The sequence below is a fragment of the Vidua chalybeata genome, chromosome 8 (assembly GCF_026979565.1).
Source record: "Vidua chalybeata isolate OUT-0048 chromosome 8, bVidCha1 merged haplotype, whole genome shotgun sequence".
Taxonomy (NCBI): domain Eukaryota; kingdom Metazoa; phylum Chordata; class Aves; order Passeriformes; family Viduidae; genus Vidua; species Vidua chalybeata.
The window spans coordinates 33,153,075-33,175,665 of NC_071537.1; the positions used below are offsets into that span (position 1 = coordinate 33,153,075).

Consider the following 22,591-nt stretch of genomic DNA (forward strand, 5'->3'; position numbering starts at 1 on the left):
TCCCTCACTCGTTGCACTGTGAACCACGAACACACAGAACCATGGAACCATTGAATGACTATGCTGATTGCGGGTGACAAGGATTGAGTCCAGCTCCTAGCCCTGCACAGGACAGCCCCAAGAATCCCACCCTGTGCCTGAGAGCATTGTCCAAGTGCTCCTGGAACTCTGTGGCTGGTGTTCTGATGGCCCCAAGGCCCAGCAAACACCAAGCCAGACTGAGGCTCGTTGCCCCTTCAGAGGAGAGAGACATGTCTTTATTGAACTGAAAATGAGTGCCAGACAGCAATGAAACTTCAGACAAAAAAAAAAAGTCCGTTGAGAGTATAAAAGAAACCGGTTTAGTCTACATTAATCACCTTATGATATGCAAATGTCAAACGCTTCCATGCTACAACAACAAAACTGCTCCGTGGTTCGTACTGTGATGGTGTGGCCAGAGGATCCTCAGTGGAGGGTCTGGCCTGAGGGGGAGCCAGGCAGCCCCTTCCCACTGCACACCACCCCCAGCACCTGCACCAGGTGCTCCTCCCCGACTAGTTAAAAAAAAAAAAAAAAAAATCCCTGTAAACTAAAGAAGCTGGGATTGCACACCTCAGTCCCAACGGCACCGCGCCGTCGTCGGTCAGCGTGACACAGCACAGCCACCCTACAGCTCAGTTAAGCCCAAATGCTATGTTTATTGAGGATTTCTAATATCGTGATACCTTGGTTCAGTAATCTGTGAAATACCTAAATACCGTTAAATATATTTTTAAAAAACCCTAAACCAGACTCTGGACTAAACAAGATGAACGTTAAACTAAAAAGTTAGAAGGGACGCCATTTACATTAACACTTTCTTTAAAAAATATAATTGCTTTTTCCTTTTCTGTTTTTTGTTTGTTTGTTTTTGAAGTCAATTAACCACAGTGGTGAGACGTGCTCTCTTTTTCAGCTGTTACATTGCAGCGTGCAGAGTTTTGCCTTCCCAGACCGGAGCAGCCCCGCCGTCACCCAACCGGCAGGGACAACTCAGGAACGGCGCTGCCTCCCCGCCACGTGGAAAAGAGCGGTGTCACCACTGTGCCATAAGGGCAGCCGGAAAACCAGGAGTCTCTTGGACAACGCCAGTATGCGCTTGGAAAGCCTTCCACGTTCTAATAGAAAAGTCCATAGGAAGCTGAAGTGAACAGGATCAGTCCAGAGGAGTGAAACTCTCGTGTCCGTGCCAGTATCAGTCAATGTACTGCGATAGCCAGCGGAAGCCCTCACCGTAGCCTTGCCTCTTGAGCACGCTGCACATGAACACCTCCATGGGGCGTGCATTCAGGTCCTTCAGTGGCACATTTCCCTGGGGAAATCCAAACAGGAGTCACATCTGCACCCCTGGTGCCCTCAGGGAAGCGCCCAGTGAGCCACAGCCATCCAGGGGAGGCTCCTCTTGCAGGCCCCTTCGTGTGTGCGCTGCATTTTGGACATCCCAGCAGCCTCAAAAATTGCCCAAGGGCAGCGTCAGAGGTTTGCGTTACAAGGGACCTTAAAGATCACCTCATTCCACCCCGTTGCTTGGTCCCTCTATCCCAGGCTGCTCCAAGCCCCGTCCGACCTGGCCTTGAACAGGGATGGGGCAGCCACAGCTTCTCTGGGCAACCTGTGCCAGGGCCTCCCCGCCCTCACAGGAAGAATTTCTTCCCAATTTCCCATCCGAAGCTGCCCTTTGGCAGTGGGAAGCCAGTCCCTCCTGTCCCATCACTCCATGGCTTTTAAACAGTCTCTCTCTCTTAGGCTCCCTTCAGGCACATCATCATTATTATCATTGATTGACCTTGACCAACTAGTGGACAAATTCCCAGTAACAACTCGATCAGGGCTCAACCTGCAAGGAAGCAGGCAAGCTCTTCCCTGCCCGTGCCAATCCAAGATTTGGATGCCTCCCTACCTTTCCTGTGGTCTGTCCATAGAGCCCAAAGATCTCCCGCAGTTTCTCCTCGCTGATGGCCTCTGGTCTGTCGATTTTGTTCCCCAAGATAAGGATTGGCACGTTGGATATTGTCTCGTCTGTCATTAACGCCTGCATGCAAGAGCCAACAAGAGTTGAGCAGAGAGGTAGAAAAAGGAGTCGTTGCCTGAAGAAAATGGTTTTGTTTGAGCTCTGTGACCAACAAGGGCTCCTTTCTGGGGCTTCCAAACTCATGTGGAAGACTCACAGGATCCCTGAGGCTGGCAAATCCCTCCCAGCCCATGGAGTCCCAGCTGTGCCCAGTGCCCACCTTGTCCCCAGCCCAGAGCACTGAGTGCCACCTCCAGCCCTTCCTTGGACACCTCCAGGGATGGGCACTCCAAAGCTCCCTGGGCAGCCCCTGCCAAGGCCTGAGCACCCCCTCCATGGAGAAATTCCTGCTGCTGTCCACCCTGAGCCTCCCCTGAACTCAAGTGCCTTTGGCCAACCCAGAGCAAGGACATCAAGGCTCCTCCAGCTCTGGGAGAGATGGCTGTTATTTATAACTTAGCTGATCAGAGGTCTTGGAGAAGGGAAACAAGAGAAGTGTGTTTACATTAAGCTCAACTTTGGATTCCATAAGCCGTGAGTGATCTGCACAGTCCACCAGGAAGACAATCCCATTGATGGCAGGCAGGTAGTTTTTCCAGACCCGGCGAGCTGGAAAACACAAGGGACAAACATGGCCCCGTGAAATCTCCACAGAGGGAAAAATCCACCAAGCCTCAGCAACCATGGCTGCCTTTTTAACCAGGCTGTCTTCCTTCCAATAGTTTTGTGTATAAAATAGCAAAAAAACTGTGTTTAAAACTTCTGGAAAGTGCATAACTAAAAATCCATCAATTATTCAAACTAAATTACATCAGAGTCCTCCACAGCTAAAAATAGTTCAGGCAGCAGGGCATGAACTGGCAGCATTTCCTTCCAAGCAATCCTACAGCCAGGAGGTTGCTTCCACGTGTTGCTCCATAAATAAATCCAGGCAACAAGTAATTAGGCACTGCTAATTGCTGACACTCGTCAGGATCAATTTTTGGTCATTTTTTCCTCACCTTGTTCATGTCCACCCAGATCAAAAGTTGTGAAGGTCATTCCAGCAATTGTCAGCTCCTCTGATGCTGAAATGGAAAGCACAGGTGGGATTCAGGAAAACAAGGAAAGTGTGACAGAATTTCTTGGGCATTCGTGCTGGCATCACACACGCTCCTCCAACAAGGAATTCCCTAAACTTCTTGTGGAATTCAGTGGCTGAAATGGAGCCATTTCCCAAAACCACTAGCGGCACAAAATAATTTCTCCTGCTTCCCACTGAAGCTTTTTTAACCTGCAAATATTATCCTTTATTAGGCTTTTCATTAGGAAAATCTTCCCTTTCTATTAATTGAGCCACACCAGTTCCTGGGCACTTCTAGAGAGGAAAACACAGATCCACTTCAGCTTGGGGAACCACAGTGCAGCTCGAGTTTTCAGATCCCCCAGGCAGAGCTGCCAGCAAGGTGTCCTCCTACACCGTGTCCCCACAATTGCAGAGGAAACGCCGCGCCGGGAGGCTTTTCCCAGGGAGACTTACTGGGATGTAGCGTGGGGACGTGCTGGCCCAGCCTGTCATCTTTGAGCATGTGCAGCAGAGTGGTTTTCCCTGCGTTATCCAGCCCCAGGAACACCAGTTTTCCGGACTTCTTGTACAAACCTGCGAGGAGAGGGAACAAAGCAAGAGGAAAGCTCCAGCGGGCTCATCCGGAGCCAGAACGCCACGCTGCTTTTTTTGGGGAAGTCCTTTTCCCAGAGCTCTGCTGCCACCTGTGCACACTTCCAGCACGGACACGGGGCAGCAGGGAAAACACACACAGCTCAAACAGGCTCCTTCCAAGGCACGTTTACAGCAATGGACATTTCCTAAGCTCGTGTGCCCGTGAGTACTCCATTCTTTCCTCAGGTCTGTACTAGCAGCAGAGGACAGCGTGCAAGCAGAGTGTTATGGATCAATCTGCCTCCTCAAAAGATGTGAAAATTGAACAAACTCATAAAAGACAGCAGCGAGTTGTCCAGGAAAAAGTGCACAGCAGGGAACAGCGCATTGTTTTCTTGGCGTAAACTGATTTTTGTTGTGTCTGCCACAGGAAAGCTCCCAAAGGTTTCCAACGGGACTTTTTCTCACCCCGGCCCTCTCATCCTGCCTTCAAGAGGGGATCAGGAGAATGGGCACCCCATCCTCCAGCAAGGAGCTCCACTGGAATCCTGGACTCTGTGAGGAGGAGGAGGAGGAGGAGGAGGAGGAGGACAGGGTTCCCTCCCTGGCAAGGCAGCACCTCTGCCTGGGGCTGGACAGCCCAGCTGCTCTCAGGCTTCTAAAGGGCAAGAGAAACACCTGAGTGGGAGCCCAACGCCTCCAAATACTCCCAAAGTTTCTCTGCACCAGTGTAAAAGCCCCTTTATTGATACAGAGCTTCCTCACCAGACTTTGCACTGGCCAGAGCTGCTGCGCACCACCTTAACCCCCGACTTTTATGGGATACTGGCAACGGGAGGAGCCAAACCCACCCAGAGGGGGCTGCTGATGCATTACCTAGGAACTGCAAGACGCTGCTGAAGCCGTTGTAGAGCCATTCGAAGATGAAAGACATCTCTGGAAATAAAATGCCTGCGGGGGACAAATCCCAAACCCCGAGTTACAAAGCGTCGGTGCTCCAAGGGAGCCGCGGTCAGGGGGGTCCGAGGTCCCGGGAACGGGAGGGGTCTGGGGGAGCGGGGGCGAAGGGGAACGGGGGTGAGAGGAGACAGGGGGATGAGGGGCCACCGGGGTGAGGGGGACCGGCCTCAAGGGCGGGCGGCCAGGCCTGGCCCCCGCCCCGCCCCCGCTCTGCCTGCGTGTCACCCCCCGCGCCGCCACCGCCCCTCGCCCGGGCTTGCCAGAAGCCCGCCGCCCCGCTGAGCGCCCCGCCGGGCCCGGCCGGCCCGCGCGGCCGCCCCCGCGCCGCTCACCCCCGGCTGCCCCCGGGCCGCCGCCGCCGCCGCCGCCGCCGAGTCCCGTCCGCGGCCGCCGCCAGCGCCCCGCCGGAAACACGTCAGCGCGCGCCCCGCCCGCTTCCGGCCCCGCTGGCCCAGCGCGCCGGGCGGCGCCCGGACAGCCGCGGGTTCGAGACCCGCCCGCGCCTCGCGGGGAGCCGGGTTCGAGAGCGGCCCCGAGCTACCCCGGTAACCCCCCCGGTCACAAAGGGCAGCGCCGGAGGTACGTGGTGTCCAGCTGCTCCGGGGGAGCGCCGGGTTGGACATGAGGCGGAATTTCTCCACGGAAAGGGTGATGAGACTGAGGGGGCCCAGGGAGGAGTGAGTGAGCGTCCCGGAGGTGTCTGAGGCAAGGCTGGACGGGGCACTCGGTACCAAGGTGGGGAACCGGTCACAGGCTGGACTCGATGATCTCTGAGCACTTTCCCAACCTCAGTGATCCTGTGATTTTGTGACCCCTCAGCTCCAGGGAAGGAAAGGAGAGGGAGCCCCTGGATTTCAGTAGTTTTTTATTTCTAGCATCCATACACGTCCCAGGTGAGCGATCTCCTGTCATGACTTAGAGCACACCACATGACGGTGCACAAGCAGGGTGTTTGGGTTTTATAAATTATTTCTTCCAGCCTCCACCAGGCCTCAGCAGACAAGTCACTGCTAGGTATGGAATTCTAATCAGCAAAGTTACAGGCAAGGTCTTCTTGCTGACACTGAAGCTATTTTTCTGGTCTATTCCTGCGTGTGGCAGCTCCTCGGTGGGAAGGACACAGATGTCTCACCACCATCCTCGGGACTCAGTTTTTCTGGTAGTAGAACCATTTGTCAACTGTGTGGGGGAGCAAAAAGGAGGGGGTTAGTCCCCTGTGAGCCACCCAGTTATTAAATAGTTACGTGGCAGTGTGTATGTGTCACCTCCAGCTCAGGGGCTTCCTCTGCTCCTGGCAACAGCTCCTCAGCACAGCAAACAGGTTCTGGCACAACCCTGTTTATGTGGATTTGTTTTCCCAAAGCAGTCAGCCTTGCTCAGGCTGCCATTAGGAGCATCCATGACTTGGTGCAGGCAAGGACAGCAAGCCAGGCTTCTCTCTGGCTCAGCTGACTCAGGGAGGCAAAGCCTCCAACTCTCATGCCCACATGGGAAACACACATTTCTCCACAGGTTTATTCCCCATGAAGGGATTGGAAGTGTCAACCTAGCTCCTCTTTGTGCTCCCAACACCGCCCTCAGCTTGCCTTTGGGCCCTGCCCTGGCTACAGCAACATCCAGGTTTAGTTCAGACCCTCATTTTCCTATGGACAATTCCTCTGAGGAAGCCCCTGCTGTGTACTGGGATGTCAGAGTGGGTTTTGAGGCTCACCTTCGGGTGGGATGGGGCTGGCAGCTTTACACGGCGGTGCCTGAAAGAAGAAGGGTGTTAGCAGAGAGACCAGAGGTGTCCTTCACTCTCCACACATCATTTAGGGCTGCACAAGTCTTTCCTGAGCACCGGTTAAGCCCCTGTGGCAGCTGGTCAGCTGTGGGGGGGACAACTGAGCTCATGTGCAGCATCCTGTCATTCCTGGAGCCTCCCCATTCCAGAGATGCCCGAGGGGCTCTCCTCCAAGTGCAGGCTCCAGGGCCATCTGACCCCCAGCACAAGCAGTTCCCATACACAGGTGCAGGCAGCTGCTTTTTTTTTAAACCTACAGCGTTGGTTTAAAAAATAAGGGGGGATAGAGGCACGAAGGGCTCTCTGAGAACTCCTCTGAAGAGCTTTCCCCGGTATTCAGCAAAAAAAGACAGAGAAAATCCCTGTCTGGTGACACATCCTCCATGAGGGCTTTCAAAAACCTCATTGAGACCCCTAATTGGGATACCAGCACTTTAGAAAAAAAAAACCACAATGGTTTTAAAGGTCTCTCCAAAGCTACAAGAGACTCAGGTTTCCAGTTATGGAAGAGAGGCAAGATCTGCACTTCAATTTTCCTTTCAGGAAAATCCTTTTCTTTCAAAGCCCTTTCAGGTTGCCAACAGCAGTACTCTTCAAGTCTAGGGAGACACAATTCCTGAGGCTGGACAGGAGAACTGCACCAGGAATGTCAAGCTCTTCATTCTGAAGTTGCAAAATCCCTGGGGAATTAGACTCTCTTTTCTCAGAGGGAGACCTGTACTGTGAAGCTCTTGGGAGCCCAAATATTAAAAACCCTCTCAGAACAGCTGACAGCCAAGCTACAGCTCAGAAGTTTAGCCCTCCATGCAAACTCCATTTGGGATTCCATCTCTTGGATGACTAAGGGCAGGGAGAAGCCTCTGGAGGAATGTCTGGTTTGCTCCACATCCATCCTGTTTAACCAGAAGCACCCAAAAACATTCTGAGCGTGCCATGTGCCGTTCACACAGAGAGGACAGCTCACCACACAAACTGCACCGTTCTTCCCGATAATAACACCGGGATTTGGCCACTCAGACTGGTACTTACTGCATCCACAGTAGCTTTTGCACAGTCTTGACTACAGCAGAAAGGGCTGTCAGACACCGTCAGGTTGGTGCTGGAAGACATTGGGCACTTGTGAGAACGTGCAAGCCCAGCCTCCCCCCAGGACCATTAAATAATGGAATATTAAGCATTGCAGCTGCCAAGTGGAGGGAGAAGGCCTGGGGAGACAGCCAGCAGCTAACACAAAGCATGGCACTCCTCAGGAAGGGATGTTCCAGGGTTTTTAGTTTAGGGAAGGGGAAGGTGCACATTCCCACGAGCATTAACCTACCAGTTGATCTCCCCTCCGTCAGTTTTCTTTGTTATTAAAGCTTTCCAGTGTTCGTGGGTGCCTTTGATGACATCCAGGGCAAAATCCTGAAGTTGGAGATGAGAACAAACATCATGTTATGTGGAAGCACCACACCACCTTCTCCAGACTATCACTTACAAGGAGCTGATGTTAGACAGCTCTGGAAGGGGCTGGAAGAAACCTCTTCCGCTCTGGTGCCATTCAGGAAGAGCAGAAACTCCCAGCACACAGCAGCTGAAACAACCAGGATTGTGCAGGAGAATTGTTTTGCTTTCAAGATGGGAGGATCTGCCAAGGTCACAGAGTGAGCTCGGGGCCAAAAGAAACTGAGTACAGTCTCGGGCCAGTGCTCCATTATAAAAGCACCTCCACCCTGCTGCTCCTCCCACTCGGTTTGTCTCCAGCAGCTTGCTGATCCAGGCCTGTCCAGGAGCTCTCTTCTACTCCAGGCAAATAATTCAGACCAGCAGGAAGAGACATGCAGCTGATCTGGCTTTGCAACTACTTAAAAATGAATTTGTTTCCAGGCATATCAACCTCTTTCCTTAAAAATGAGCAATAAATATATGCTCATGCATTAACCTGTCAGTTGGAGAAGGAAACACACAACAAAGAAACACAGTTCTTTGTTGGTGTGAACACTGGCACTAAATGTCCTGGTTTGATACCAAACCAAGCCAAATAAAACACTGCAGAGCATGTGTGAGGTTCTTTATCCTGATTTTCCAGTTTCCTTGATGGGTTTCACCCATCCTGAGGGGCAACAAGGTGCTCCAGCCTGACCAACCTAGCACTGTGCTACAGCCAAAGGGGACAAGTCCTTCATGACTTCCATTTTCTTTCCCAGAAAGGGCTTTTGGAAGAACTCCCCTCATCTGCACCACCTCTGGAGCTCTGGCAGTTGAGTCACCTCACTAAACCCCACATGGCACTCCAGGAAGGGCAGGAGTGAGGACACCAAAACAGGATTTCACCTGCTCAGGAGCAGTAACTTATCTGATCCAACCCAGAGATGAAGCAGAGTGCTGCCAAGGCAGAGCCTTACTCACAGGGTGTGAGGGAACACTTCATGCCTGAAGGAAGAAGTGTTTTAACTCCTGAGTTAAGTTTAACTTGCACCAGGTTGCAGTGGAACAAAGCCAATGGGTAAGGGAGGCAAAGGGTGATGTCAAGCTGCCTTTGCTCCAGACCTGGAGGAAATAAACCTGGTGTTTTCCACCTGGTTCTGACACAAAGGCTCCCAGCCCTGAAGTGATCCCACATGAAAAAAATATTCAACAACACCACAGTGATAACCCCAGGCTTTTTTTTTTTTTTTTTTTTTTTTTTTCTGGTATTCCTGTACTCATTAGGCTGGAAAAAAAACAGCAGGATGAACTGAAATCAACTATCAGCACCCCCATAAAAATCCATTATCTCAGCAACTCGCTCGTGTCCTCACACAGCCTGAGCTCAGGTTTTGGACCAAGTGCCTCTGCGCAAAGGAAGGTGATCCTACCTTGCCTTTAAATTCCCCATTAAAAGCAAACTGGTTTTCTGGCTTTCCATCAGGTACTTTGTATCTTCTGAACCAGTCCACAGTAGCTTCTAAGTATCCAGGCTTCATCCTTCTGACATCCTCGATGTCTGGCAGGGGACATGGGGGTTTGTTAGCCAGAAACAGTAACAGAATGTAATGAAAAAGAGAATTTCTGTGGCTCTGCTGAGTTGTTCTGGGCTGTGCTTCTTTCAGCCCCTCCCCAAGGAGCCTTAGCAACATTTCAGACAGGTTCCCTGAAGACTCAGCGAGTATCTCGGCAGGGAAGTTAGTGTTTCATCCCCAGGATGTGTGTCCCCAGCAGCGTGGACACATTTAAACAGCTTGGATTAGAGCCTTGGGGGACAATCACTTTCCTTCCACTGTGTTTGGAATGCCAGGCTGTGCAGAGGATTGGCCACACGTGCCGAACAGCAGTGAAATGTTTTGCTCTAGGATTGTCCTTCCAGCATCACATCTGACTGATAGCAGAGCACAGAAGGAGCAAGCCCTGTCCCCACCTCCTGCAGGCTTTCATGGGAGGAAGGGAAGCACGGATATTGCTCCTCCCCCCTGTAACTCACCATTGTAGCTGGCTGCTTCGGGGTCTTCAACGTTGATAGCAATGACCTTCCAGTCTGTCTCTCCCTCATCAATCAGAGCCAGCGTGCCCAGCACCTTCACTTTGATGACTTCTCCCCGAGAGCAGACCTGCAAGGACAAAGGCCTTCTTGTCCATCCCAGTGCACCCAGGAGTGCACGACAGGAGGCTGTGCAGGGGCTCAGCAAGCAGCCAGGTACCATGAAATTAGCTCTGGCTGTCAGCAGCTCATCAGCCCTGGCTCATCTCAGCAACAATCTCCAGAGGCAGCAGAGGGAAACATCACATTGTTAAGGGAGGAGAGGTAGGAAATGAATGATGTCCCTGGATAATTGGCTTTGGAGACATTAATTACACGTTTCAGGAGTCATTTAGGATGCGTTACCTTGCTTCCAATTTCGCAGACATCAATCGGATCATTATCTCCACAGCAACCAGTATTTTCATCCTTGTGACCTGGGTCTTCCCAAGTCTGAAAAAAAATCCCAAACCAACACCAAAATCAACCACACGTGAGAATAAGAACTCACAGGTTTAAAGAGGTAGTAAAAAGCAGGTTTATTTCGGGCATGCAGTTGCCTGGAATAAACAGAGGATGGCCCACTTCACACCTGCTGCCAGGTCAGGTATTTGGGCTACCGTTTCCCTGGGGCCTGGGAAGTTTGAATTCAAGTTAAAAGGTCTCATCTTCCAAAAGCTAAGCAGCCCCTTCCTACCCACAAACCCCCTTTCAACAACTTTCCAGACATCCTCCTCTGTCCCACAGCTGCCTAAAGGTGAAGTTCACATCTATAAAGGTCAATTGTTGATTTGGCTTCCTGCCTGTTTCTCTCCCTATTCATTCCTTAGCAGAAGTTTCCTGAACTCCAGATAGCAGTCCAGCAGAGATGGAAGACAGACAGGGTGTATTGTTTCCCTTTAATTAAACAATTAAAGATACTGTTAACCCTGGAGAAGTGATAAGAATGTGGAGTCTCACTATGCTCCCCAGCGCATCTCACCCACAGTGGTGAGTGCACATTGAAGGACATGACTCCAGAGGCCAATTAATTGACTCCAAGAACAAGAGCTGTTTAAAACACGCTCCTGATCAGGAGTGAAAAGCACTCCATGCCCACTTGCATCATAAGGAACATGTACTCCTAAGGGGGTTGAGATATAAAAAGGAATGTTCCTCCCAAACTTCTGTGTACCAGGGCAAGACCAGTGTAGTCAGGACCTTGTGATGGATCCAGAGTGTTCAGGAAGATGTTCTGACACCTGGGTGGAGCTGTGGGGCCGTTCACAAACACTATCACATTTCTCTACCAGGAAGTGTTAAGCTCTTTGATGCATAAACACCTTTGATCCACGAACACATGACAGAGCAAAGGCTTCAAAAGACACAACTGTGCACAAAGAAACAGGCAGCAGAATCCATTCAAGCAGGAAACAACTCAACTTGTTAAGCCACGTGGGGAAAACACTCGACATGTGCTACTGTCAAGAGCACAAATACCGAATTCAGAGTGTTTGCCTGTGATCTGTCACTGACAGCTTGTTTCTCTGGAGGAAACCCCAGCCTTAGAGAACATCAGAGGCAAACAGCCCTGTTTGAAGTCTCTCTTTATCTAGCAGCCCCCAGGCATTTAGGAGCACATGTCCAGATGTCACTATCGTGGTCCCACCTTGCCAGCTGTTTCTGGGAAAGCACATCTGTGCAGTGGTGGGCGTTGGCAAGAAGAGTCTTCCATAAAGATTCAGCCTAAATCCTGCACCATCAGGATAAAGCCTTGTGCTTTGCCAGGCAGGAACTGAAGGCACTGCATTGCCAGATGCACGATGACAGCTCCCTTCAGCAACAGAGAACCTGCCAGCTCCTGCCCAGCTGAACTCTGAGCAGCTGAGGATGAGCAGCAGCTCCTCATCCTCAGGGAGCTTGTTTAGAACATCAGCTAGAAGCCTAAAACTTGGCATTTCTGCTTTAAAATACCCCTGTTTTCCTGACAGGTTCTCTCCCTCAGCAGGGCAATATATCCAGCCGCAAACAGACCAGACTCTCTGCTGACCTTTTTGCTCATTAATACAGTGGCAATTGCAGGCACCCTCCCTCTTCCCCACCAGGAGCGATGAGCCACTGGGATAAACCACAGTACCTGTGGGATGGCACCATAATTCCAGATGTAGCCCTTGTGGGGAAACACGTTTGCTACGAACCGCAGTTTCCCTTTCTTCACATCTTGCTTAATTGGGTTTAAGGGCTCCTTTGTGGAAATCTGAAAGATAAGTTACATAAATCCCTCTGCTTTACCCTTTATGAATAAAAGAGTAATTTTTTTTTTAATGGAACTGACAAGCCAAGAGACCGGGAGAGGATGCTGATGCCAGCAGCAGATACTGGACACCTCCTGTTGCATCGCCATCCCTTGGGATATGGTTTCCAGCAGACTTACAAGCCTTGGAATCACATGGGGTTTAGAGCCATAAGATATTGCTTTAACCAGAAGCCATGGGAGAACACCACAGCATTCCAACATCTGCAATCTCAGCCTGCACACCAGACCTCCAGCATCAAGCAGGAGAAGTTAGAAACCACTAACTTCTAACCACTAGCTGACAGGTAGAAACCACTCCAATTCCAGAGGTGGAATTGAGGAGGGACTGGCAAAGCCAAGCATTAAGGCTGGAACTGTAATGTAGTTACCTCCATTTTAGCATTTGTCCATCGAGGTACCTCCACGACCATGTTGAACACATTCTGAAGAAAGCAAAACAGCAGTGAGTGGCAAGGAATCTTGGGGCCACGCTTTAAACTAGGGAACACATACAAGTGAGCACAAAAACCAGCCAGTTCACCTGAAACCATGTTTTTTCTGCTGTTTTGTTTTGGTTTGTTTTTTTTTTTTTTTCCCAGTGCTAATTTTGAGACAGCTGATAAAAGTCCAGTAGCCCAGTCAGTCACATGTCATCACTCCAAGCTGAATCCCATGAAACACCCCAAAGGCCAGATTGAGGTTCCCACATGTTCTCCATCAGTTGTCACCTACAAACATCCCCATCACATTCCTAGGCTACAGGAACAGGTTAAGCCAATGGCAAATAGCTGCATAGAAACTACCCTGGACATAACAAAACGGAGTTTGGGCCATATTTATTAAATACAAAGTGTTTCATGCTCCAGAAAGAGCCACTCTGGCCATTCAGAAAAGACAAGACCAACAGGACAAGCCATCTATTTAATAGTGTGGGTATCTATGTACTGCCCTGAATGAGTGAGACCATCACTTCCAAATATTCTAGTCATAATGTAGAGAAGGGTGCCCTTTCTCCAGGCTGACACTCCTATAAAAGCAGACCTTGCTAGTGGCATGGTGTGAGGATAAAAACGTGGGGGAGAAATGCAGAACCACCTCTCACTGTATCTTGTTTACAGGTGACACTTGAAAACATCTCCTGTTGATCCAGCTGGGCTGAGAGTTCAATGTCAGCCTCCTCTCCAAGGAAACAAGCTTTTCCACACCTGAACCTTAACATCTGCTGTTTGAAGAGATTATGGCTTTTTAACAAAAAGTCAAACCTTGCTCCCTGGCCTGGGCAAAGTTTCTAATCCCCACCTTAAGCAGTATTAGCATGGCAAAGTCCCTCGAACCTGTATTGCCCCATAATTGGATTGATATTGCGCAAGAAGTGCTGTTACATCACTGACTTTGCCCACACCCTTCCCTAGCAGAGCTTTACTACAACCCCTTAATTGCAGGGGGTCACTGCTCATTTGCATTTTGCCTGCAGAAAGGCACAGAACTACTTTTATTCCTAACTCGAGGGAAGGAATGAGGCAAGTGGAACAGGCTGGGCTGGGAGCTTCTGGCTTTGCAGGCAGGGAAAGATGACTTGGGGCTGCATCTTTGTGAGGACTGAAGCTTCCCCATGGTCCAACTTGGCCAAAGACACACAGAGAGCAGCTCAAGGTCATCCCTTTGCTATGACACAGGTCCAGGTAAGGTCAACAGCCTGAGACTGAAAAAACCACAATCTGCAATCCTCTCAGCGTCTTAGGAGTCTGAGGATAAAGATCAAGGAGCCCAGACAGAGTGGGACAACCTTTTGCTCTGAGCCGGGCCCTGTAATGTAGCTGGCAGCCCACCTGCTAAGTGATGAGTAAAACCTCAGTGTTGAGGCACTCCAGCCACAGAGAGAGCCCCATGGGACAAGCACTATTGTGTAACTTCGGGGACTGTGACCTTCAGCTAGTGGGACTTTTCTCTCTTAATGACTTGGCACAGAGGTGCTGGCAGCAGCACTGCATGCCTGAGGGCACACCAGTTTCCCCTGTTAAGCTCTACCAGTTCAAGGAACTCCCCCTCACCTCTGTACTCAGTCCCCTGCTCCTTCCTCCCCTGTTCTGCAGGTGCCTGCAAAGCGTGGCATTATCTGGATTTTCCTTGGCTGGGTTATCTGCCAGGCACCTGCACTGGGAACTGCTTCCCTACTCGGCCACTGTTGAGTCCTTGATGACCACAATCCATCTTTTCTCCTCCGTGAAGGCAAAAGCCACTAGACACTTCCCAGAGCACCTCAGGTAACTCCATCACCTCCACCTCAGCAGCTCAATCAGCTGCTTTCTAGAGGTTCATCTCTCAGCTCTGCATATTCTTTCTTCCTTTCCCAGAACCACTCCCCACCTCTGAATTTCAGCTCTCTCTAACAAGTAGTAGTGGCTCCACTACATTTCCCAAGCTGCACAGCTTTATAGTCAGAGAAAGAAACAAGCTACAACAGTAAAGGAAACAGTCAGAGAGCCCGAGGTACCACTGAAAAAAACATTAAATGAAAACTGAAACAAGCATTTTGATTTCCTGAAGCTGGGCCATTTTTTACTCAGAACAGCCTAATTTGACTAACCACTGGCGGCTAGAAGGATGTGAAAGCCCTGTAGCACTGCAAGGGGCAGGTTCTGCCAGGCAAGAGGTCCCAGGAGATGTTACAGCAGGAATTTAACCTGTTCATCTTCACCCTCTGTTCTTTGTCGGATTACACTGCAGCCAAACCCCAAGCCTGAAATATCATGCAGCCCCCACAGGAATGGGGGTATATATTACAAAAAAAGCAGTTTTCTGCTTTGCTAACCCAAAATGCCTGCATGGGTGAGCTCAAGCCAACCACTCGCATCTCTGACGCAAAAAATGAGAATGAGATCATCCATTCTCTTCTGCTGGGTCGCTCCACCCGAGGCCAGGACGGCAAGAAACCCATTCCTTGTAGGGTGAGCCTCCCCCGGGTGCCTCAGGCTGCAGGACCCCCTGGTTCCTTGGATGTTTCAGGATTCCCTGATCTCCTATGTGTTTCCACATCACCTTTGTGTTCCCAGATCCCCTGAGCTCCTGTGTGCTCCCAAATCCCCTGGTCCCTGGGATGTTTCAGCATCCCTGGTCTCCTGTGTGTTCCCCGATCCCCTGGTCCCCTGTGTGTTCCCAGATCTCCTGGTTCCTTGGATGTTTCAGGACCCTTGATCCCCTGTGTGTTCCCAGATCCCCTGGTCCCTTGGATGTTTCAGGATCCCTGGTCCCCTGTGTGTTCCCAGATCCCCTGGTCTCCTGTGTGTTCCCAGATCCCCATGTCCCTTGGATGTTTCAGGACTCCCTGATCTCCTGGATGTTTCAGCACCTCTGGTCCCCTGTGTGTTCCCAGATCCCCTGGTCTCTTGGATATTTCAGATCCCCTGGTCCCCAGGATGTTCCCAGATCCCCTGGTCTCCTGTGTCTTCACAAATCCTTTGATCCCCTGTGTGTTCCCAGATCCCCTGGTCCCTTGGATGTTTCAGGACCCTTGATCCCCTGTGTGTTCCCAGATCCCCTGGGCCCTGGGATGTTCGCAGATCCCCTGATCTCCTGGATGTTTCAGCATCTCTGGTCCCCTGTGTGTTCACAAATCCTTTGATCCCCTGTGTGTTCCCAGATTCCCTGATCCCCTGTGTGTTCCCAGATCCCCTGGGCCCTGGGATGTTCGCAGATCCCCTGATCTCCTGGATGTTTCAGCACCTCTGTTCCCCTGTGCGTTCCCAGATCCCTTGATCCCAGGGATGTTTCAGTACGCCGGATCTCCCGGATGTTTCAGGACTCCCCGATCCCCCGCGTGTTTCAGGACCTCCTCTTACCTTCCCGGCGTCCGCGTAGATGGGGATATCGTGGAAGGGGGAGATGTAGCGCCCGGCGGCATCCTCTGCAAGGCAAGGGGAGGGAGCGTCAGGGGCCGCGGGGACACCCCGGCAGCTCGCACCTGGGCGGACTCGGGCGAGCGCTGGCGGGGTGCGGAGGGGCAGGAGGGGTTGCGGGGGGGTTGCGGGGCAGCACTCACTGAAGAAGAGCCGGTACTCGGGGCTGTGGGGCCCGGCGCGCTCCTCCACGCCGTACCGCGACATCGCCGCGCACGCGCCCGCGCTCGCCGCCGCCGCCGCCGCGTGGGGGGGTGGGGGGCACTGCGCAGGCGCCGCCCGCGCGCGCGCGCACCTGGACCGCCCCGCGCCACGCGGCGCGGCTGGGAATGGTCCGGCCCGGCTGGGAATGGCTCTGCCCGGCTGGGAATGGCTCTGCCCGGCTGGGAATGGCTCTGCCCGGCTCTGGGAATGGCTCTGCCCGGCTGGGAATGGCTCTGCCCGGCTCTGGGAATGGCTCTGCCCGGCTCTGGGAATGGCTCTGCCCGGCTGGGAATGGCTCTGCCCGGCTCTGGGAATGGCTCTGCCCGGCTCTGGGAATGGCTCTGCCCGGCTGGGAATGGCTCTGCCCGGCTCTGGGAATGGCTCTGCCCGGCTGGGAATGGCTCTGCCCGGCTCTGGGAATGGCTCTGCCCGGCTCTGGGAATGGCTCTGCCCGGCTGGGAATGGCTCTGCCCGGCTCTGGGAATGGCTCTGCCCGGCTCTGGGAATGGCTCTGCCCGGCTGGGAATGGCTCTGCCCGGCTCTGGGAATGGCTCTGCCCGGCTCTGGGAATGGCTCTGCCCGGCTGGGAATGGCTCTGCCCGGCTCTGGGAATGGCTCTGCCCGGCTGGGAATGGCTCTGCCCGGCTCTGGGAATGGTCCGGACCGGCTGGGAATGGCTCTGCCCGGCTGGGAATGGCTCTGCCCGGCTCTGGGAATGGCTCTGCCCGGCTGGGAATGGCTCTGCCCGGCCCTGGGAATGGCTCTGCCCGGCTCTGGGAATGGCTCTGCCCGGCTGAGAATGGTTCTGCCCGGCTGGGAATGGTCCGGCCCGGTTGGGAATGGCTCTACCTGGCTGGGAATGGTTCTTCGCGGCCGGGAATGCCTCTGCCCGGCTGAGAATGGTTCTGCCCAGCTGGGAATGGTTCTTCCCGGCTGGGAATGGCCTTGCCCAGCTTGGAATGGTCCTGCTCGCCATGGCCAGAACAGCCTGGGCTGTCATGGATCCGTACAGCGTGGTCCTAGCCCAGCACAGTTCATCATGGCCATGGTAGCAAGCGGTGTGTGGTCCAGCACGGCGTGATCCTGCCTGGCATGGCCACAGAAGGCTGGGCTGGCACAATCCAGCACGGCATGATTCGGCCCAGCATAGGTGTAACAGCCTGGGGTGGCATGGACTGGCCATGGCTTGGTCCTGCATGGCACGGCCACTGCAGTATAGTGGGATGTGGTCCAGAATGGCCACAAATGCAAGAAGTGGCATTGTCCTGCATGGCGTGCTTTGGTCTAGCAGGGTCACAATAGTATGGGATGGCGTGGTCCAGCCCAGCTTGGTCCAGCATGGCCACAGCACTATGGGATGCCTCGGTACACCACGGCCACAGCATCCATGCCCATCCATGGAATGGCCATGGAATGGTCCATTCCCCATGGCCATGACAGCGTGGGGTAGCATGGTCCAGCACAATACAGCTTGGTCATGCCTGGCACGGCCACGGCAGCGTGGTTTGGCACAGTGCCACATGGCATGGCCTGGTCCAGCACAGCATGGTGCTACATGCCTCTCCGTGGCATGGCCAAGCATGGACAGGACGGTCTGTTCTCCCGCACTTCTCCTCAGTCCCTGCATCCCCTGGCCCTGTGCCTGGACTGGGGTGGGTAAGGGGGGTTCTGGCAGGGCCCAGGGGGCTCAGCCAGGGGCCCTCTGGATGGTGCCCTGGGGGAAGTGGAGGAGCCAAGCCAGGAACAAGGCATCAGTAGGACACACCTTTATTTCCATGTCTTGTGGCCGTAACTTGGCAAATCCCCACTCCCCACCCCGCAAGCCCCCGCTCCAGAGGGGTTTGTTGGCCGCATCTCCTCAGCCGTCCCACGCAGGGACGCCAGCACGGCGCGGGGCCAGCGGCCCTGGCTCGGACACGGCTGGTGAGTCGCTGGTTCGCACCTGGGTGAAGATGCGGTTGCGGGTCCCGAAGAGGGTCCCACGGCCGTGGCTCCGGGGGGTGTAGGGCCTGCGCTGGCAGTGGAGTGAGCAGAGCGGGGCCCTGAAGACCTCCTGGAAGCCCCGGCGGAAGTTCTCATTGAAGTAGCCGTAGATGATGGGGTTGGCGCTGCTGTTGAAGAAGGCCAACCAGTGTGCGAACGGGTAGACGTAGACGGTGAGCAGGCGCAGCTGGGCCTCGCTCAGCCGCCCGTAGTCCGTCAGCAGCATCAGCGTCCAGAGGGGCAGCCAGGAGATGGTGAAGAAGAGGGCAACAATGATGAGCATGTTGATGACCTTGGCCTTCCTTTGGGAGATCCTCCTCCCCTCCATCTCCTCTCCGCCGTGGGCAGGCGCCACCGACTTGAAGAGCTTGAAGGCGATGCGGGCGTACATGATGACGATGAGGGCGAGGGGAGCCACGTAGATGTGGGAGAAGAGGACGGTGGTGTAGATCTTCCTCATCCCCGTCTCAGGCCAGGCCTCCCAACAGGAGTAGAGAGGGTAGGAGTTGTTGTAGGTGTCCACCATGAAGTGGTGCTCCTCCCTGGTGACAGTCAGGGTGATGGCAGCCGGGCACATGATGAGCAGGGCCAGCACCCAGATGATGGCGATGGTCAGCAGGGCTTTCCTCAGCGTCAGCTTCTGCCGGAAGGGGTGGACGATGCAGCGAAACCTGTGGGAGAACAGCTGGTGGTAGCTTTGGGCACCCGGTGGGGACATAACTGGGGAAGGAGGACAGCCAGGACGCAAGGGTGGGAATAGAGGGCGAGGTAGGTTGCTTTTTACACGTGTCTTTTGGTGGCAGAGATAAGTTGGTGTTTTCAGCCCAGTGTGGGGAAGGACACCTTGCTGGAATGCCCCATGGACAGCTTTGTGGTCCTCCTGGAGGGCTGTGACAGGCTCCTGACATTCCCAGGAGCTTTCCCGCAATGGGAACCGCACGGGGCATCTGGACCTGCTGGAGATTGCTTGGTCCCCACGTCCCCATGTCTCCATGCCAACATACCTCTCCACAGCGATGGCGACCAGCGTGAAAACAGAGGCGGAGACGGACATGCCCTGCACCAGGCCACTCATTTTGCACATGGTGTTGTCAAAGGGCCAACCTGTGAGGGGACACCATGGAGGCTGTAAGTGCCTCTGGCTCACCCAGCTCCCTTTAGGTGTCCCCATCCACTGTGTTGTTGCTGGGGGATGCTAAGTCCTGCTCCTAACAGGGGCCTTGTGTGGAGATAGCCTTTAGCGGCATGGATCCCTGAAGAAGAGCCCCAAAACTGGTAAAAAGGAAGGATGCATGTTACACTTATAAACTCAAGGAACATGGTGGCTGTCATTTTTCCTACCGACTTTGGGACCCTCAATCAGAAGGACTTTCATCTTGTTTCTTGACCCCAATACCAAGGCCATAAATAAATTACACCCCATAATCAATAAATACAAACCCTGCCCTATGGCCTGGCTGCTGCTGCAGCTGAACCCTCCCAACTGCCTTATCTTTGGAAAGGTCAACAGGCAGAGCTGAGCCAGCACAGGAGAAGGTGAATGCAGAAAGGAGTTTTTTTCAGTGTTGCTTGGTGAAGAATGGCTGAACTTCAAACAAATATGCAAATGCAGCATTAGGGCCAGACTTATTTTACCACAAACGGCCAGAACCTCCAAAAAAAAAAAAAAAAAAAAAAAAAAAAAAAAAAAAAAGTCTTTTCCCTTCCTCTGCCCTGCTCACCTGTGATGAGGTTGTCCACCAGGGTGGTGGGCATGCAGAAGATGCCCACCAGCAGGTCACTGATGGCCAAGTTGAGGAGGAACATGTTGGTGACCGTGCGCATCTGGCGGTTCTTCACCACCACAAAGCACACCAGGACGTTGCCGATCATGCACATGAGGAAGATGAAGGTGTAGGCCAGGATGAACATGAGGGCCACGGGGGAGGAATGCTGGTAGTACGCCAGGAAGGTGTAGTTCTCCCCCGGGAGGTCACTGGCGCTGGAGTTGGGCCACCAGGTGCCATTGGAAGGGCCTGGGGAAGGGAAAGCAGGAAAATGAAGCCAGGAGAGAATAAAGCAATTATTCCCTTCATTTCTTAATGCCTCCAGAGGTGGGTTTTCATATTTATTCCCGTGCCCAGACTGGCTGGGACGTGTCCTGCTGCACTCATCTTCGTGCCCCAACAAGTCTCCTCCTCCTTGGATTACACAGCTCAAGGTTTTGCAGCACCTCGGCTGAATTATTATTTTAAATCATTATTGTTTGATACCATCGATATCATTATTATTTTATACAACTGTTGTTTGATATCGTTATTACTTGATATCATTATTATTTGCATCATTCTTTTGATGAGGAATTAGAGTGGCCCAGAAGACCTCCTGATCTCGTGGGCCTTGTTTTAAGGGATGATGCAAGGAAGACAAATCCACATCCCGACACTCCAGTGCTCTGGCATTATGGGAGCTATATCCGTGTGGTCCCAGCCAGGGCTGGCCTGGGAGCATCCCTGCCCGCAGGCGGCTGCCGCTGCTTCTCCTTGTGCTTCCAAGGTTTTCAATTCGATATTCCGCAAAATCTTATTCTCCCCGGCAAAGCCGCAAGAACCAGAGGAAAGGGGCCGAGGACACCCTCCCCTCCCCTCCCCTCTAAAGCGATAATTGTCATTTTGATCATTATCTGGGAGCTCCTGGTGGAGGCGCGGGGGTGGCATTTTGTCACCAGGGATTGAACGGGGAGCGGGGCTCGGCAGCTCCCACCCTCGGGCTTCCCCAGCCACACGCAGGCAGGGATGCGGGAGGATGCCGGGCGTGGGCAGGAGCTGCCTGCAGCGGTGACGGGACTGACTCTGGGAGAATCCAGGCTGCAGTGGTGAGGCGAGGAAAGGCACATTTTTAGCTTTAAGGCTCAGCCTAAGCGCCTGCGGGTCAGCCCTGCGCTGACAGCCCTCCAAAGCCGCTGTGTGCTGGGCAGCTGGAGCATGCCCCCATCCCTGTGCCGATGCAGGTGCTCAGCTCGCCAGCCGAGATGCTTTTCCCAGCCACCGGGACCACCGGCTTCCTCAAGGTTCCAGCAGGCAGGAGGGCCCTATCCAGCCCCTTAATACCCCAGTCCTGAGTGCAGGATTTGGGCAACACATTTCCAGTGGGGATTCAGAAAGGCGCTGGGGGGGAGGTTTGCAGCCGACACAGGAGAAGGAGCCTCTTGGAGAGGCAAGGGAGTAGCGGGATCGAGGGGGCAAGATTCTCCAGATAGTCAGTATCAGATGCTAAACCAGCTCTGTAAGCAGGAGCAGTAACAAACAATGTAACAAGATTGCCCAAAACCTGTGATATTAAGCCTAAAACTTTGCTGGACTTCATCTTTTGGGGCTGCAGTGCAGCACGAGCAGGAGGTTGGTGTCCTATGGAATTGGAGGTGGTTTTAAAGCGAGGTGAAAGATGGGGAAAGGAAAATAAGGGGCTGCTGAGCACCCGGGTGGGTGCTGGATGGATGAGTGAGTGGATAGATGGATGAATGGGTGGAGGAATGGATGGATGGATGCGGGCGTCCTCAGCTCAGCACTGACTGACACCTGGGACGTGGTGACAAGGGGATAGGGGGACTGCACGGGGGACGATGGACCACCTGTCTCCCTGCCCGGCTGTGGGAAACCACCGCAGGGAAAGGCTGGTCTGATGGAATAGGGGGCTGGGATGAGGGGTGGATAGCTTTTTTGGGGAGAGAAAATCAATCAGATCTTAGCACTCACCTCCGCCGGCCCGACCCGGCTCCGGGGGCTGCATCGCTGCCGTGCAGGAGGCGATCTGCTGCCCGGGGAGGGGGCGCAGTTCGCCCCGTCCCTCGCTCCGTCCCTCCTGCCCGGTCTGGAGCCCCGGAGCCGCCGCCGCGGTGCCGCCGCGCCGGTTGCGGCTGCTCGCCGGCTGCAGCGGAGAAGGGGAGGGGGCGCGGGGGGAAGCAGCCTCCTATCGCCATGGATACCCGGGGACCCGCACGCTGCCCCCCGCGGATGAGGCAGCGCGGGGGCGGGCAGCCCACGCGGGCAAGGAGAGGGAGGGAGCAGGTTCGCTCCCTAGGGAGGGTCCGGGTCTGTGTCCCCTCGCTGCCGCCGAGGTCCCCACAGTGACGCTGGCAGCTGATGGCCGGTGTCCCCAGCAGCGCTCCTGTCCATCCCGGGAGGAAAATATGCCAGGAGCCTCAAGACGAGTGGGGAGATCCCTCACCCATCAATCCACACAGAGGGAAAAGCAGCACGATGTTTAGAGATGCTGGTCCTGGCTTCAGGCTGCTCCACTCAACCCCAGCTCCTCCAGCATGCCCAACATCTCTTACCATAATCTTTTACCAAAGTTTGGCAAGTC

General features: G+C 53.6%; 3 protein-coding genes across 4 annotated transcripts; all 3 read right to left on the reverse strand.

The window, feature by feature from the left end:
- Positions 1–228: 228 nt before the first annotated feature.
- Positions 229–5,033, reverse strand: SAR1A (secretion associated Ras related GTPase 1A). The gene is made up of 7 exons (XM_053949531.1): positions 4,964–5,033; positions 4,548–4,622; positions 3,552–3,671; positions 3,034–3,099; positions 2,538–2,641; positions 1,922–2,053; positions 229–1,333 (listed from the first exon to the last, which is right to left on the reverse strand). Exons 2-7 carry the CDS (start codon positions 4,603–4,605, stop codon positions 1,217–1,219), a joined length of 597 nt encoding a protein of 198 aa, XP_053805506.1. The 5' UTR covers positions 4,606–4,622; positions 4,964–5,033; the 3' UTR covers positions 229–1,216.
- Positions 5,034–5,479: 446 nt separating this feature from the next.
- PPA1 (inorganic pyrophosphatase 1) lies at positions 5,480–16,300 on the reverse strand. Its single transcript, XM_053948686.1, has 11 exons — positions 16,204–16,300; positions 16,004–16,068; positions 12,554–12,607; positions 12,006–12,125; positions 10,256–10,342; positions 9,854–9,980; positions 9,252–9,379; positions 7,733–7,818; positions 7,444–7,513; positions 6,343–6,382; positions 5,480–5,810 (listed from the first exon to the last, which is right to left on the reverse strand). The coding sequence occupies exons 1-11, from the start codon at positions 16,265–16,267 to the stop codon at positions 5,779–5,781; spliced, it is 873 nt and encodes a 290-aa protein (XP_053804661.1). The 5' UTR covers positions 16,268–16,300; the 3' UTR covers positions 5,480–5,778.
- Positions 16,301–18,035: 1,735 nt separating this feature from the next.
- On the reverse strand, positions 18,036–22,288 carry NPFFR1 (neuropeptide FF receptor 1). 2 transcript variants are annotated; one of them, XM_053948685.1, is made up of 4 exons: positions 21,982–22,288; positions 19,969–20,262; positions 19,252–19,351; positions 18,036–18,918 (listed from the first exon to the last, which is right to left on the reverse strand). In XM_053948685.1, exons 1-4 carry the CDS (start codon positions 22,013–22,015, stop codon positions 18,123–18,125), a joined length of 1,224 nt encoding a protein of 407 aa, XP_053804660.1. In that variant the 5' UTR covers positions 22,016–22,288; the 3' UTR covers positions 18,036–18,122. The 2 variants fall into 2 exon arrangements, with proteins under 2 accessions (XP_053804660.1, XP_053804659.1); XM_053948684.1 differs by having other exon boundaries at positions 18,036–19,351.
- Positions 22,289–22,591: the final 303 nt, after the last annotated feature.